The 14511-nt window shown below is 37.3% G+C and overlaps 1 protein-coding gene and 1 pseudogene across 2 annotated transcripts; one reads left to right on the forward strand and one right to left on the reverse strand.

The window, feature by feature from the left end:
• The first annotated feature begins 207 nt into the window (after nucleotides 1-207).
• Nucleotides 208-2801, forward strand: LOC137710481 (thylakoid lumenal protein TL20.3, chloroplastic). Of its 2 annotated transcripts, none has more exons than XM_068449513.1 (7): nucleotides 208-411; nucleotides 647-848; nucleotides 948-977; nucleotides 1106-1212; nucleotides 2073-2107; nucleotides 2249-2377; nucleotides 2513-2801. In XM_068449513.1, the coding sequence occupies exons 1-7, from the start codon at nucleotides 258-260 to the stop codon at nucleotides 2702-2704; spliced, it is 849 nt and encodes a 282-aa protein (XP_068305614.1). In that variant the 5' UTR covers nucleotides 208-257; the 3' UTR covers nucleotides 2705-2801. The 2 variants fall into 2 exon arrangements, with proteins under 2 accessions (XP_068305614.1, XP_068305615.1); XM_068449514.1 differs by having other exon boundaries at nucleotides 275-411; nucleotides 643-848.
• A 1731-nt stretch (nucleotides 2802-4532) lies between these two features.
• On the reverse strand, nucleotides 4533-9027 carry LOC137710992 (proline--tRNA ligase, chloroplastic/mitochondrial-like; annotated as a pseudogene).
• Nucleotides 9028-14511: the final 5484 nt, after the last annotated feature.

A 14511-nucleotide genomic window follows, 5' to 3' on the forward strand; every position in this document is an offset into this window, starting at 1 on the left:
CTGAGGAGTCGCAGTCCACGCCCTCCACCGGATCACTTGCTGTGATTCCCAAAACATGATTTTATCGCAATGTTTTAGAGCCCTTTATGTAAGTAATTTGACGTGGCAACATGTGGCATAGCAGCAACCAAAGAACAAAAACACGTATGTGTGCTCATCCTAACCACAAAAAGAAAGGATACAGATGTGGTTCATCCCAAGTTCGAATTAAACCCTTCTAATCCAATTCCTTTACATCCTTGGATAAACAATTTGTCATGGCACTCACTTTTGTCTCCCCGCTATCCATTAAATCCTTAACAAGTTGTTCTTCCAGTTCCAAGGCTCCTCCAGTTCGTCTATCATCCCTCTCCAACAAGCACTTTTCTGTAGTCTGTCAGATAGACCCTGCAAAGAGACACCATTTTCATGGTAACTACTACTTTTCTATAATCTCTAACCAAATGATTTTCACTCTCATTTTCTCCTGCTGCACTACCCTTCTGGTTTCTGTCTCTTGATTCGCCGTTGATTTATTCAATCAAGTGGCAAGAAACGAGAGGGGGAGTGCGAAGGGAGTTATAGGGAGCGTGGAAATCATTTCCCGATTTTTATTATGTCTTGTGTTCCAAGCATACTAGCTTACTGAATTGCCTTAAAAAGGTAGGTTGTTCCAACAAGCAAAACAAGACCAATAATGCAGAGTCAAAAAACTGGAAAAATATTGTTTCAGCAGCATTGGCCGCTGCAGTTATTAGCTTTAGCTCTGGCAATATGCCTGCCATTGCTGATCTCAATAAATTTGAAGCTGAGACACCTGGTGAATTTGGAATTGGATCAGCAGCCCAATTTGGATCTGCAGACCTCAGGTGATCACTCCTATCTGTTTTCGAAAGCTGTTTGTTGTAACCATTTTTGGGTTTTGAATAGTGGGTTGAAAAATTCCCTTCCATATTCTTGTTTTGCAGGAAAGCTGTGCATGTGAACGAAAATTTCAGGTAATTTTTAATCTCTGAATGATTTAGTCCACAATTTAAACAGGTTTTGTACCGATACGGATGTAAGGGAAATAAGTAAGATTATTTAGTATCTGCATTTTCACATCAATGTAAACCGACCTTTACAGAAGAGCCAATTTCACATCTGCGGATATGAGGGAATCTGATTTCAGTGGTTCAACTTTCAATGGTGCATACATGGAGAAAGCTGTTGCATATAAGGCAAATTTCGCAGGTAAGAACATCGCATTATACAAATGAATCGAAATCCCAACATGAACAATTGAATGACTAGAAGCATAGTTAGTTCATTTCCATTGAAGTTATAGCTGTCCTTCCCGGAATGTTAGAAGACAGAAAAAAATCCAAGCTGTTTTACTCGAGCAATATGTGTAGTAACTCCCTGTATATCAGTAAAAGCAAGACGTGTAGGCGAATCTACTCGTCAAGTTCCCCATTTAGGCCATGTATAATATGCATGACCATACTAGACTTGAAGGACTAATGAGGTTAGGTATATGTTTTAGACATCAACCTCTTACTTTATATTAGTCCATTTTAATCCTCCACGTTAGAAAAACATCTATGGTACTTGATTTCACATGAAATCTAGTTATTTTATCTCATCTAATTTTGTCTAGTCGTGCATATCAATCACGGGAATCAGATTACTTTCCTAGTACTTCAGACACCATCTTCTGTTTCTACACCAGTTATCTTGCTTCCCAAACTTTCAGTTTTAAAATTAGCATTACTTGAAAGCCTTCTTGTTTTTTGCATATGAAATCGTTTGTCATTCGCCATTGGAACTCTATTCAATTCGTTTTTGGAGAGCCTCCATTGAATTCTGAACGTAGAGTGTTCGCTGCTTTGGCAAATTGTTTCCCAGAGCAAACAGGAAGACCTGTAATTTGTTACCAAAGCATAAAGACAACAAAAAAGAACCTCGCTTAACAATGCATGTTTGCTTATCGTGATCCAGGATCGGTATCGTTTCTACGATCCTTTTGCATATTGCCGTAGAACTAAACAGATTTTTCACGACTGTACATATAAGAAATCTTATATTTGTCAATTTCTTTTGACATTTCACAGGTGCGGATTTGAGCGACACATTGATGGATCGTATGGTATTGCCTGAAAGCCGAGCATAAACTCTCAAGCATTTAACTTTGCCATGTTTTTAGGCATTCTTTTGAGAGTAATCTTAAGAGTTAGCTGAAACAATACCTTGTTTCAATTCCATTGCTCAAGAACTATAATGATCGCAGGTCCTTAATGAAGCTAATCTCAAAGACGCCGTGCTAGTTAGATCGGTTCTCACCCGCAGTGATCTCGGGGGTGCCCTCATTGAAGGAGCTGATTTCAGTGACGCCGTCTTGGACCTCCTCCAGAAGCAGGCACTGCATATTGCTCATGTCCAATTAGAACATATTTTCTTCAAAATCAGAACCTTATCCTTCAGTTTTCTCCAGCAGTAACGTTGTCTTGTTTAGCATGCAAATTCCTACTAATTCTAGAGTTTGTTCATACAGGCTCTTTGCAAGTATGCAAGTGGGACCAACCCAACGACAGGGGTGAGCACAAGAGCAAGCCTAGGCTGTGGGAACAGTCGCCGAAATGCTTATGGCAGTCCCTCTTCCCCTCTGCTAAGTGCTCCGCCTCAGAAGCTGCTTAACCGGGATGGATTCTGTGATCAAGGCACTGGTCTTTGTGATGTAAAATGATAGCAAGGCATGTTAATCAGTCCTATAAACGCCATTGATCATATACCATATCCTGTATTGATATCCATGTGAGGAAAATGAAAATGCAGAACCAAAACAACTGTACATCCAAACATCACAATTTCTGTATGCTACGTGCGAACTGAATTGTACATCCATGTGCTAACCCGAATATCCATGTTAATCGGTCGTACAAACGCCATTTATCACATGCGCGCAAACTGTATATACCACATCGCTACTGTATGCTACAATTCAGAACATAACATCTGAAGTAACACGAGTCGCAACTTCAGAATCCCAAAAATCGGAAATCTCACCCGAACGAAACACCATAGACATGTTTGAAAGTAGTTTTGAATGGTTTAAAGTCTTCTAACAACTTTCAAGAAGTACATTGATTAAGTTCTCTAATGATTTCTAGAATATAACGTGGATTTTGGGTGAAAAAGTATCAAGCTTCTTACAAAAGCACTTTTAAGATGAAAACCCAAAATCAAGCCCGTCCTTTCTGTGAACTGTGGAAGACTATAAATGAATTCGGAAGGACGTATGTACCTTTTTTGTAGAAGTTTGAATCTCGACACGCTCCTACAAACACGAACAATTGCTTTGATCCTTTGTGTACGTCTAGAAGCTCGAAGATCATCGGGTTGCCTACAGTATATAGAGTTGCCCCTTGGTTTTCGCCTCCCAAGACCTAGGGCTGAAGTGATAGCCCTAGATACCTAACTAGAATATTTGAACTTTGGAAAAGCTTGTGTTTCTTGTGTTGTTTCTCTCGTTTCCCAAGTCTTCTTATATAGTGGTTGGAAAGAGGATTCAACGACTAAAAATACCCATAAAAATTCCAAGCATATTCTAGTCTGAATTACTCTTGATTTCCTTATGTGGGTGAAATATCCATTTAATGTTTGAAAGTAGTTTTGAATGGTTTAAAGTCTTCGAACAACTTTTGATAGAAAAACTTAAAAAGTACTAATTCAAGAAGTACATTGTTTAAGCTATCCAATGCTTTTCTAGAATATAACTTGGAAAGTATCATGTTTGTTACAAAAGCAGTTTTAAGATGAAAGCCCAAAATCAAAGCCCGTCCTCTTTGTGGACAAAGTTTCTTGGGCTGGTCTGTACATCAAGATGGAAGCCCAAAATCAAACCCCGAACCCGATTTGGGTTAACACCCTACGGCTCCACGAGCCCAAGTCGAGTGCATATTCGGGTTAACACCCAAACTGTAATAAATATTCCAAAAATTAAAGTAAGTGTGATGACATCATTGGAGGCCAACTCAACTACAGATGGGCGAATATAAGAGAATCTGATTTCAGTGGTTCAACTCTCGATGGTGCATACATGGAGAAAGCTGCCGCATACATACGAGGAAACTCTGCAAGGAGAGTTTCCTTGCAAAGTGAATGACTACAAGTATTAATCGAAATCCCACTATGAACAAGTGAATAATCGAAATCCCACTATGAACAAATGAATGACTACAAGTATAAATAGCTTTAGCTACTTATCATCCAGTATATATTTGCGTCCGAAACACCGGTACATCCAAACTTCACAGAACCGTAACTATGCAACACATTTGAAACAGCAGGCATCAGTTGATGGTTATGATCATATCGTGAAAAGAAATATATCGATGAGGAAAAAGTTTACATTCTCTTGTTCACGCAAGCACGTATATTGAAAAACTCCAGCTAATTATGGCAACCAATCTATCAGAAAGTTCGATATCAACATCAATTTATATCGGGGCAGCCACGAGTTCCTTACCACAACACAACAAACTAAACAAATCCAAAGATGAGAACCAAGGAAACTAGCAAATGAACCACTTTAGCATTTCATAGCAAATGATATGTTACACAATTACAAAACCACGTCACTTACCGTAAACTGTACAATTCAGAAGACAGTATCTCAAGTATGACAAAACAGAGAACAAAGACATCTGCACAGTAGACAATATCAGTTTCAAGGAAGAGTGGGAACTCTTTTAGTAGGACTTTGCAAAAATAGCTACTTCCTCTGCACCGTTACCAGTCATCAAGCATGTTTTAATCCCTTCCGGCTGTTCAAAAGGAAAACACCTAATGGTTGCCCCTGTTTCTTCTTTTACTTTTAACTCATCTTTGTCACTGCACCAATTATTGGAGATGCATATTAATAACAGAAACACAATTCACCCCAGCTAGCATACATAATAAAGCGAATCAGTCAATTATTAAAATAAGCCAGGGATAAAAATACCTAGCCGACCAAGGACCTCTTGCCCATATTCCCTGGGAGATTGCAACTTTGAGTTCGTCATATGAGCTGACATCCACAATATTACTGCAAAAAAAAAACAAAAAAAAACAAAAAAAAAAAAAAAAAGTCTTCTGGTCAATGCCTACATAGTTTTTCCAACGAAGTGCAAAAGTAACATGTGTTAAGGTCATACAAAGGAGAAAACATCTTAAGACTAAAGAGAAGTAATGCGTGTTACCATCAATTCTTTTTAGAGAAATGACTTTCACGCACCCTTTTTCTCTCCTACACACACCTGTTTATTTCTGGCCATTGGATTGAATAAATCAAGAGACAGAAAAATAAGCAGGGGTGTGCAGAAGAAGAAACTGGGGTGTGAAAAATCACTTCCCTTTTTACTACTAATGTTTCATAATATTCTATGCAAGTAGCATCTTAAGACTATAAAGAGTAACTGACAATGGAGCCAGAACACACCTATCTCGGAATGATTTTGCTTTTTCCACAAGTGATGACTGGATCTCATCCAACTTGTCCTTGACATAAGCCTTCAAAACCGAGGGCTCCATTGATATTCCGAAGACTTTCCCTTGTTTTCCAGGAACATCTCTTCTACATATAACCAGTCTGGCTTGAAACATCACGAGGGCCAATTTCAATTCTTAAAGGGACTCCCTACAAAATCAAGGGGTGTTGACGAGATAATTGACAGTAAGACAACATTGTCAGGCATTCATTTTTATCTTACAAGAATAGATCCAATATATTATTTGTACCTGCACCAGAATAAGTACCTAAACTCACCGAAAATATACATTCAATCTTGACCAATGCCAGTTTAAGAATGAGAAAAGGTAGATTTTATTCATACAAGTGTCCGGCGAACATCCCAGTGTTATCTCAGGCAAGTCAAGTCAAGCAACAAGAATGAAGAGATGGCTAATAGATGATATCATTTCAACTCATCTCTCCGAGAGCTTGTAAATATAAAAGATGCTCGAGTATAAGAATGAAATAAACCTTCATCTCCCAGAAATTGAATTTCCATCCTGGGGTTCTCTGATCAGAGTCATCGAGTTTAACTCTAATGTCTGCAGTCTGCAATGCTTCTTTTACGGATGATGCAGCATTCAGAACTCCTCTATCATCATCCTTCTTCCAAATTGGTGTGATCACCACCTAGAAACAACCAATGATGTTTTTGAGAAGAAAGGGCATGCATGCCAACAAACTGGGCACGTGAAAGTTTGAAACACTCTAAACAATGACAATAAAATTGAACTTTAACAAGGCATCCATTCTTAACAGAACAAAGAATACTACAACTACATAATTTTTTAGAGTGGGAGAAATAGCAATCCAACTACTATACATCAGAAGACCAAAAGAAAGATTAATTTGTCCCAAAATTTTCTCAGCCAAACAACAAACTATACATTACAAAGTGGACAAATACAGAATCTGGATAAAGAATCTCAAGCAGAAGGAGCCATACATTGATGGATTAGATGGCCACATCCATAGATAAGCCATCATCCATATGCTATTTTATTAAGCAATAACAAAAAGAACCAAGTCCATGAAGTTTTCACATGTCAAACCAGAGTTTCTTGGATTGCAACGAATAAAAATGGAATGTACTTTTTCTCTCTATACTCAGAAATTTCCAATATGTGAGATACATCTTTGAAATTTGCTTTACAATAGCAAGGGGGCAAAGAATAGACAACATTGCTTATCTAGGATATATTCTATAACAAAAAGAACCCAGTCAGTGGAGTTCTCAGTTGTCAAAACAGAGTTTGTTGCATTGCAACGTCTTGAATGGAGTGTACTTTTTCTCTTCCAAGCTGTGAGATACACCTTTGAAATTTGCTATATAATAGTGAGACGAAGAATAGACAAAATTGCTTATCTAGAACATATACTATAGTTAGATAACTTAGACAACATCAACATTCTTATGCTCATATTCGCATTTAGTCAGTTCACATCCATTGCATTTGCAGAATATAAAGTAGCAATGATCAAATGTCTATAAATAGTAGTTTTAAGTTTAACCAAAGTAAAGAAAAGTTTCCAGCTATCCTCAGTCTACAACAGCACATTATTCCCAGAAAGCAGAAATTATAATGACATTTATGTATAATAGATGTATTTCAAAAAAAAAAAAAAAAAAAGTCTTGAACTATAGACAGTCTTACTGCAGCTTTGGATACATATCCATATAAGCAAAGCACCAACTTTAGGAATATGCATTAGCAACACAAAATGCATAAAGGTCTCCAACTTTAGCTTACCTGTATTGGTGCAATCTTTGGGGGAAGCATTAAACCTGTATCATCTCCATGGGTCATGATAATACCACCAACAAAACGGGTACTAACTGCCCCAGAAGTCTGCCACACATGTTGCCTCTGTCCACTTTCACCAGTAAACTTTGCAAGCACCCATTTTGGTCAAATGGGTCATGTACAATTAAAGCATACTAGACCAGTAGCCAATCAACACAAAAAAGTTATACAAATTGAAGACTATAAAAAGGAGAATTAAGATCATATAAATGAGGTTTTGATTTGTTGAAGCATTTGAAATAAAACAAAGAACCGCACTAGCATATTTAAATACCTGTGTTCCAAAGGCACGAGAGAAGTTCTGCCCAAGATTGTGGCTGGTGCCAGCCTGTAGTGCCTTCCTATCACCCATCATAGCCTTCTATTGTATAGGTCCTAACAGCACCAGCAAATGTTTCAATTTTTGACTTTCGACCTGCAATAACAGGTATTGCAGTTTCCTCATAAGAAAAAATGGTACTCATTTCACAACTGGTTTAGAAGCAGTCGTTATGTCAGAAGCAAACCTCTTTCTCTGCCTCCTCTGGAGTAGCATGAGCAGTATGTCCCTCCTGCCAGAGAAATTCAAGTGTCCTCACAAAAGGTTTTGTCCGCATCTCCCATCTTGTCACATTTGCCCACTGGATTAATTAGAAATGAAATAAGACCAAAGTTTAATCCGAAAGTCACATTTGCCCACTGGATTAATTAGAAATGAAATAAGACCAAAGTTTAATCCAAAATTTTGTCGAAAGTTGAAGTGTGCTGTAATAGTGAGAAACAATCTTACTTGGTTAACCATAAGGGGAAGATCACGGTAACTATGAATCCACTGAGTGAACATGTGATTTACTATGGTTTCACTTGTGGGTCGAACCTGCACACCTTTGGTCACAGTTATTCAGTAGCTTTACTTATTCTAACACAATAGTTCGCTTTATAGTTTACAATCAAAACCAGAAAGCCGACAAGATTCCTTGATAGAGGATACATACCACAAGTTTTTCTTCAAGCTCCTTCCCTCCTCCTATTGTCACCACTGCTAATTCAGGACTAAACCCTTCAACATGGCTTGCTTCTTTCTCTATAAACGAATACGGTATAAACTGCAGCATTCCACATTATCCAAAAAATCAAAGTTTAACTCTTAAGCATTAACTAATCAAGGTTACAATAACATTGAAAAATCACTGTAAATTTGTAATACCTGTGGGAAGTACATGTTACTGTGGCCAGTCTCTTTGAATTTCACATTCAGATAATCCTACAGAATAAATAAAATTACTTTCAAACCCCTGAATCCAACAAATTTACAACAACAACAGAGGCGGCAGAGCTGGAATTACCTGAATGGCTTCCCAAATGGCGTAACCGTAGGGACGAATGACCATGGTGCCGCGAACCGGACCGTAATCGGCGAGCTCGGCTTGCTCAATGACATCGAGGTACCAAGCATTGAAGTCCTGCGACCGAGGAGAGACGGCTCGGTCCACGACTCGGTTGCTCTTCTGAGTCGGAGTGTCGACTCGGTCATTGGTTTTGTACACCGTGCTCTGACCGGAGAAAGAAGCGGAGTATACGGGTGTTCGGATGTGGTGGTGGCGACGGTCGAGAAGTGCCGGAGGACGGTGGGAGATGGAGGGGGAGAAGAGCGAGCTCAGATAAGGGATTCTCAGTGACACGACCATTTTCGGAGCTCGCGGGGAAGAGTAGGAAGAGAGGAAGATGAGGTTTATGACGTGGGTGTTGAGTGTGAGAGAGTACATTGTCTGTAATGGTGATTCCGGTTATGGACCGTTGATTAAATATCTAACCGTTTATAATGTTTTTGTGGCTGAAGATATTGAGGTAGTGGATTCTGGTCATTCTTCTTGTTCAGACTGGGTTTGGGTTTGGTAATATATTTGGGTTTGGGCAACTTTTTTATTCTAGTTTTGCTCCTCAATTTATATAAGGAGGAGTTCTTCCCTAAGATATTTTGTTATCGATTAACGGAAATTTGTCTTATGATTGAAATTATTCATATTATAAATTACTCTGTAAATATTATTTTTGTAAAAAATTAATAGAATATGTGATCTTTAAATCATCAAACTAGATAGAGACAAATATGATAAAAATATTGCAAACTCTCTATCTATTTGCTAAAATTGATTAACTAAATGATTTTATTTTTAATTAATATTTTGTAGAGATATTTATAGTATGAACAGTTCTAATCATAAGCATAAGCACAATGTTTTGTGAATCGATAATAAAATATTCTAAGGAAAAACTTCTCCTCAATCTTAAGGACCTAAGAGCCCGTTCGGTACTTCATTTGAGTTCAAAATTTTTAACATAAAAACTGTTTTTCAATTTTCAATCTAAGAACTTGTTTGGTAAGTCCCTTCTCAAAACTTGGACTCAAGAATAACTCAATAACTAGTCCAATATTTAAGAACAAGACAATTCAGTTTTTACTTCTTTTTCCTTTAGTTGCGAACTATTCTTTACGCGATATATGCATGACATTGGCGTCGAGTCCATAGTCAAGGAGCATCCGACTCAGAGATGTCGGAATGTTTCCACAGATCCCTCCCAATTCCTGGCCACCAACCTTTCACTCTAATCATTCAAACCCCTAGCCTCACCTCTTCCCCACCAAGGACAAAGCTTATGTTTAAGCTTAATTGCTCAGTTTCTATGGAATATTTGAAAATTAGCAACTAAATTCACCACTATCTATTAAAATAGCCACCTTTCAAATCAAAGTATTCAAAAGTTTGGATCTTAGTGGAGTATCTTCTAGGTCGTTTCTCCGACATCGACCCCGATCCCGATCTCCTCTCTCAACCACCACTGCCTAATAAATTTGACTTCTATATTTTAGCCAAATTGGGAAAAGAGATAGATTGGGAGAGGAAGAAAGAACAGTGACGACGGTGGGGAGCGGTGCCTCTATCGTCCGTGCAGACTAGGGGAGTGAACACATTAAGTTGGGAATGCTGGGTCAGTTATGTTTGGGAAACAGAGAAGGTTTAATATTGAAAATAGTTTTTAAGTTAAAGACTAAATTTTAGTAATGGTCCCTCAACTTTTATCAAATTGGAGCAATGATCCCTGAACTAAAAATCCACTATCATTGGTCATTTAACTTATCAAAATGTGTAGCTATGATCATTTTTGTCAACTTCGTCAGAATTTTGTCAAAATAAGTTATGTTGGAAGGACCATTGCTATAATTGGGGTCCCTTAACTCATCAAAACATGAAGTTATGGTCCTTTTCGTCAGCTTTGTTAAAATTTTGTGAAAATGAGTTATGTTGAAATGACCATTGCTACAATTAGGTTAAAGCTGAGGGACCGTTGCTCCAATTGAGTTAAAGTTGAGGGACCATTTCTTCAGTTGGATTAAATTTGAGGGGCCAATGGTGATGGATTTTTAGTTGAGAGACCATAGTTGTACATTTTAATGAGTTGAGAAACAAATGGTAATGGATTTTTAGTTGAGGGACCATTGCTACAATTTACTATCAGTTAAATACCAAGCAATGGTAATGGATTTTTGGACATTGCTATTGCAGATGTGTTATCACACAAGATTGGAGTAGCTTCAACTTGTTCTTCCCCAGAATCAGACAACTCAAATCTTAACCAAATGACATGTGCAGTGGCTTCTGCAACATTGACATATTTAGCCTCTATAGTGGACCATTACACTGTTTTGCTTGATTGATGCTAAAATTGGTACCAGACGGAATATCCTATATAAAAAAATTATAATTCAGTGGACTGACGAGTCAAGCCTGCTAGTTAACTAAGATAAATTTGTCAGTTAGAAAAAAAATCAAAGATTCAATCACCAATTTCAATTCCCAAAAACTATCCTAGTAAAAAAGGCTCAGTTGATTGCAAGTTATTAATGTGTTAAGTGAGCCTGATTGTCATCACATACCATTTAAATAATCAAGAGATATATGTACCATGTATGTGTATGTGAGATGTATGACACAATATAAATAACTTTGAACACAAGATGTTTTTGGCAAAAAAACCTACTCTGGGTTAAAAACTAGGGATTCTCCACTGAGTCTAATCCACTAGTGTAAACAAGGTTCATACAAAGACCACACAAGCTTAATTCCTAGATCCCTATCTATGGAGTAGCTTTACCTTTGTGTAATCTTACCTTATACGAGATGAATTCCTTCGGTCTTCACAAAGTGGCACCTCCTCCTGAGCTATTCACTTTGTGGCACCAATATCAACTCAAATCATGAAATGATATGATGTTATGTATGCATATAAAATCTGGATTCAAACAACCAGTCAAATTCTCCAGTCAAACAGTTGAAGGAAGAATCTAACTTGAATCCAAAAGCTTGGTCTAAAAAGGATTTAAAGCTTAAAACCAGGCCAAGAATTTACTGCAAAACCTTAAAACAATGAAACCCTAATATACAATGATTGGGTGTTTAATGCATGAACTTGGTTTTGCAACTAGGGTTTCATAAATGAGGAGGAGGAAGAAGGTTGAAGCATAAATGCTCTTTCTCTCTCTAACTTCTCTCTATACATAAATGTACCTGGAAACCCCCAAATTAAAAGAAACCCTAGTTAGGGATCTTAACCCTAAAAGCATCAATTTATTTTTCTCACCAACTAAAGATACTTGTCGTACTACAAATTGATTAAAAAAGATTAAGGGCTGAGATCTAACCATCAGCAAAAAGCTATCAGGAAGTCCATGTGAGCAGCTCTTAATTTGCGTGCCTAACCAGCTGGAAATTAGCGAGCAATTCTGACTAGACAACAACACTACATAAAATGCACCAAGAATATAAATGTGAAATGCACATGCATGACCAAACCTTTTGAAGTGAAGTGAGCCATATCCTTGAACATTTAATCTCAGCAGTAGTAGCCTTTAACATGTTTTGAAGTCTTTTTATGTGTTAATTTGAAAAAATCCGAAAAACAGTTTGAAACAACTAAAAAGAGTCAGTTTGAGTCAGTTTTGTGTTTGTTTTTGTGTGTTTGTGTCTTAGGATACCTTCCAACACAATGATGAGGATTTGATTTTTATGTGCATGGCTGTGAAAGAGAGTTATAAACATGGATGGAAGTTTGATATATTCTTGGTTTATACTTGGTTATAGTTGTTGTTTATGAATTCATGTTTAATCCCAAAGAAAAAAAAAGTTTTTGTAATATGCTTGAAGGAAGGAACTTAGAATAACATTACAACCCTGAGAGACTTGAGCTTTAAACTTTCTGTGGAGAGTATTAATCTGTGGTTCTTGTTTTCAAACTCGTTGCACGATCTCATTATTCTTGCTTGGTTGCTAATTAGAAGGCGTTTCATCACTTAGTTCCAAATGCTAGAACTTGCATCCATTCCATTCAAAGCATGATATATTGATTGCATAATATATATCAAGATGAAGTGTGTAGTGAAGCCACCAACCAAACAGCCAACCCATGCACTATGTATTGTAGGTTATAACCCCCATTGAGCCATTGTTAGCCTTTGTTCTTTGTTTACCCATATCATCCCTACCTAGCCTAGATTAGGACCACCAATACCCTTGTTCTTGAAGAATAGTAAGCATGACTTAGAGGGAATCCTTTCGATTATGCAAAACAACAAGTGTGGGGGAATTTGTGTGTGTGTGATTGATATGCCACGAAAAGAAATAACGCATGAGTGAAAATAAAAAGAAAAAAAAAATTTCATGGAAAAAGAAAAAAAAAGAAAAAGGTTGTGAAAAGAAAGAAAAAGAGTATGAAATAAGTGAAAATAAGCTCACATGTTTGTGGTAATTGAAGAAAGGGTCCAAAACGTTGAATATGGCCCTAAGAGTTGTGTGAATTGTCCCCTTGTGTGTCTAAGTGAGTTTCTGCAATCATAAGTGATTCTAAGTGTCAAATTTCATTACTTTGCTTGCTATTGCTTAAAGAACGTTTGTTATCCTTACCTTTCATTGTTAGCCAATCACCCTTAACCCGTTGCAACCCTTATGCTTCAATCTTGATCATTATGTTTTCAATAATGTGGAGTTTGGACTTGATGTAAGCATATGGTGTCCCTGGTTCTCGCATCTAATTAGTAGCATTCCTTTCATGAGATCATATTCATATACATTCCAGAAAAGTGCTTTCCTTGTTATAAACATATGTGAGTGTTTAGTTTCATATTTACATCAATCTTCTCACATATACTTAGTGTAGGCTGTGTAATCAGAAATTCTGTGTGAAAATAAGAGAGTATCTTGTAAGGAATTAAGTGAATTCTCTAAGGCATGTTACTACATTCAAATGTTGTTTTAAATTGATTAAATGAGAACTAGTAAGTAGTGATTATGATTACGTATGTGCCTAAGCGTAAGGATGACTAAAATCTATGTGAGTAATGATCTTGAACATGCCATGTGCATTAAGAATCCCTGAGACCATTGTTGGAAGGTTTAGGTTTTGTTTTGTTTTTCCGTTTTGCTCGAGGACTAGCAAAAGCTAAGTGTGGGGGAATTTGATAGGAGCATATTTATGCGACTTAGTTTGTTTGTTTTCGTGCATTTATGTTATTAGTTCTTAGTTATTTTAGTTCTTTAAGCTTCTTTTGTGTGTTTTCAGGTTCATAAGATGTATTTGGCGAAATGATGCAATTTGGAGCCTTTTGGAGCACTTTTGGGCACAAATTGGATAGCTTATGCTTGGAGCAAAAGGAATGGACGAAATTGAAGAGTTGATGTCGCAAGGATTCCTACTACGACGAGGATTCCAATTACGAGAAGGTTTCCAAATTGAAGGAGGTTTCCCACTCACATGAGGATTCCTAATCACACAAGGATTCCTACTTGAAGTAGGAAAGTTAAGCCAAAGTTTCCTATTTTGGTTGACCTTTCCTAAATCAAGAACGCTCTAAGTTTTAGCACTTAAGATGGCTCCCGAGCACCCTTGGACAACAAACAAAGGTTCTTTGCAACTTTCCCTTCCTTGCCGTGCAAGGAAGGTTGTTTCCCTTTCTTTGTGTAAACTTCCCTATTTTTCATATGTGTTAGGACATTTCCCTTATTCTAATACCTCTTGCTTTGTGCCTTACCTTTCCCTAAACTTTATGCCGCACCTCCCCTTGTGTTTCCTGATTTCAAATTCTTATTTCCTAGTTTAATTCACTTTCCTAGTTCTGAAACTTTCCTTAAAGTTCTAATTTCTGATTTCTTGCAAGGAATT

This window comes from Pyrus communis, chromosome 12, assembly GCF_963583255.1.
Source record: "Pyrus communis chromosome 12, drPyrComm1.1, whole genome shotgun sequence".
NCBI lineage: Eukaryota > Viridiplantae > Streptophyta > Magnoliopsida > Rosales > Rosaceae > Pyrus > Pyrus communis.

What these genes read in the sequence shown, in the direction of transcription:
- LOC137710481 (XM_068449513.1), top strand. Translation starts at nt 258, where the DNA reads ATGGCACTCACTTTTGTCTCCCCGCTATCCATTAAATCCTTAACAAGT. An exon ending in TTTGGATCTGCAGACCTCAG is followed by an intron (nt 849 to 947) that starts GTGATCACTCCT and finishes CTTGTTTTGCAG; the next exon opens with GAAAGCTGTGCATGTGAACG. An exon ending in ATATAAGGCAAATTTCGCAG is followed by an intron (nt 1,213 to 2,072) that starts GTAAGAACATCG and finishes GACATTTCACAG; the next exon opens with GTGCGGATTTGAGCGACACA.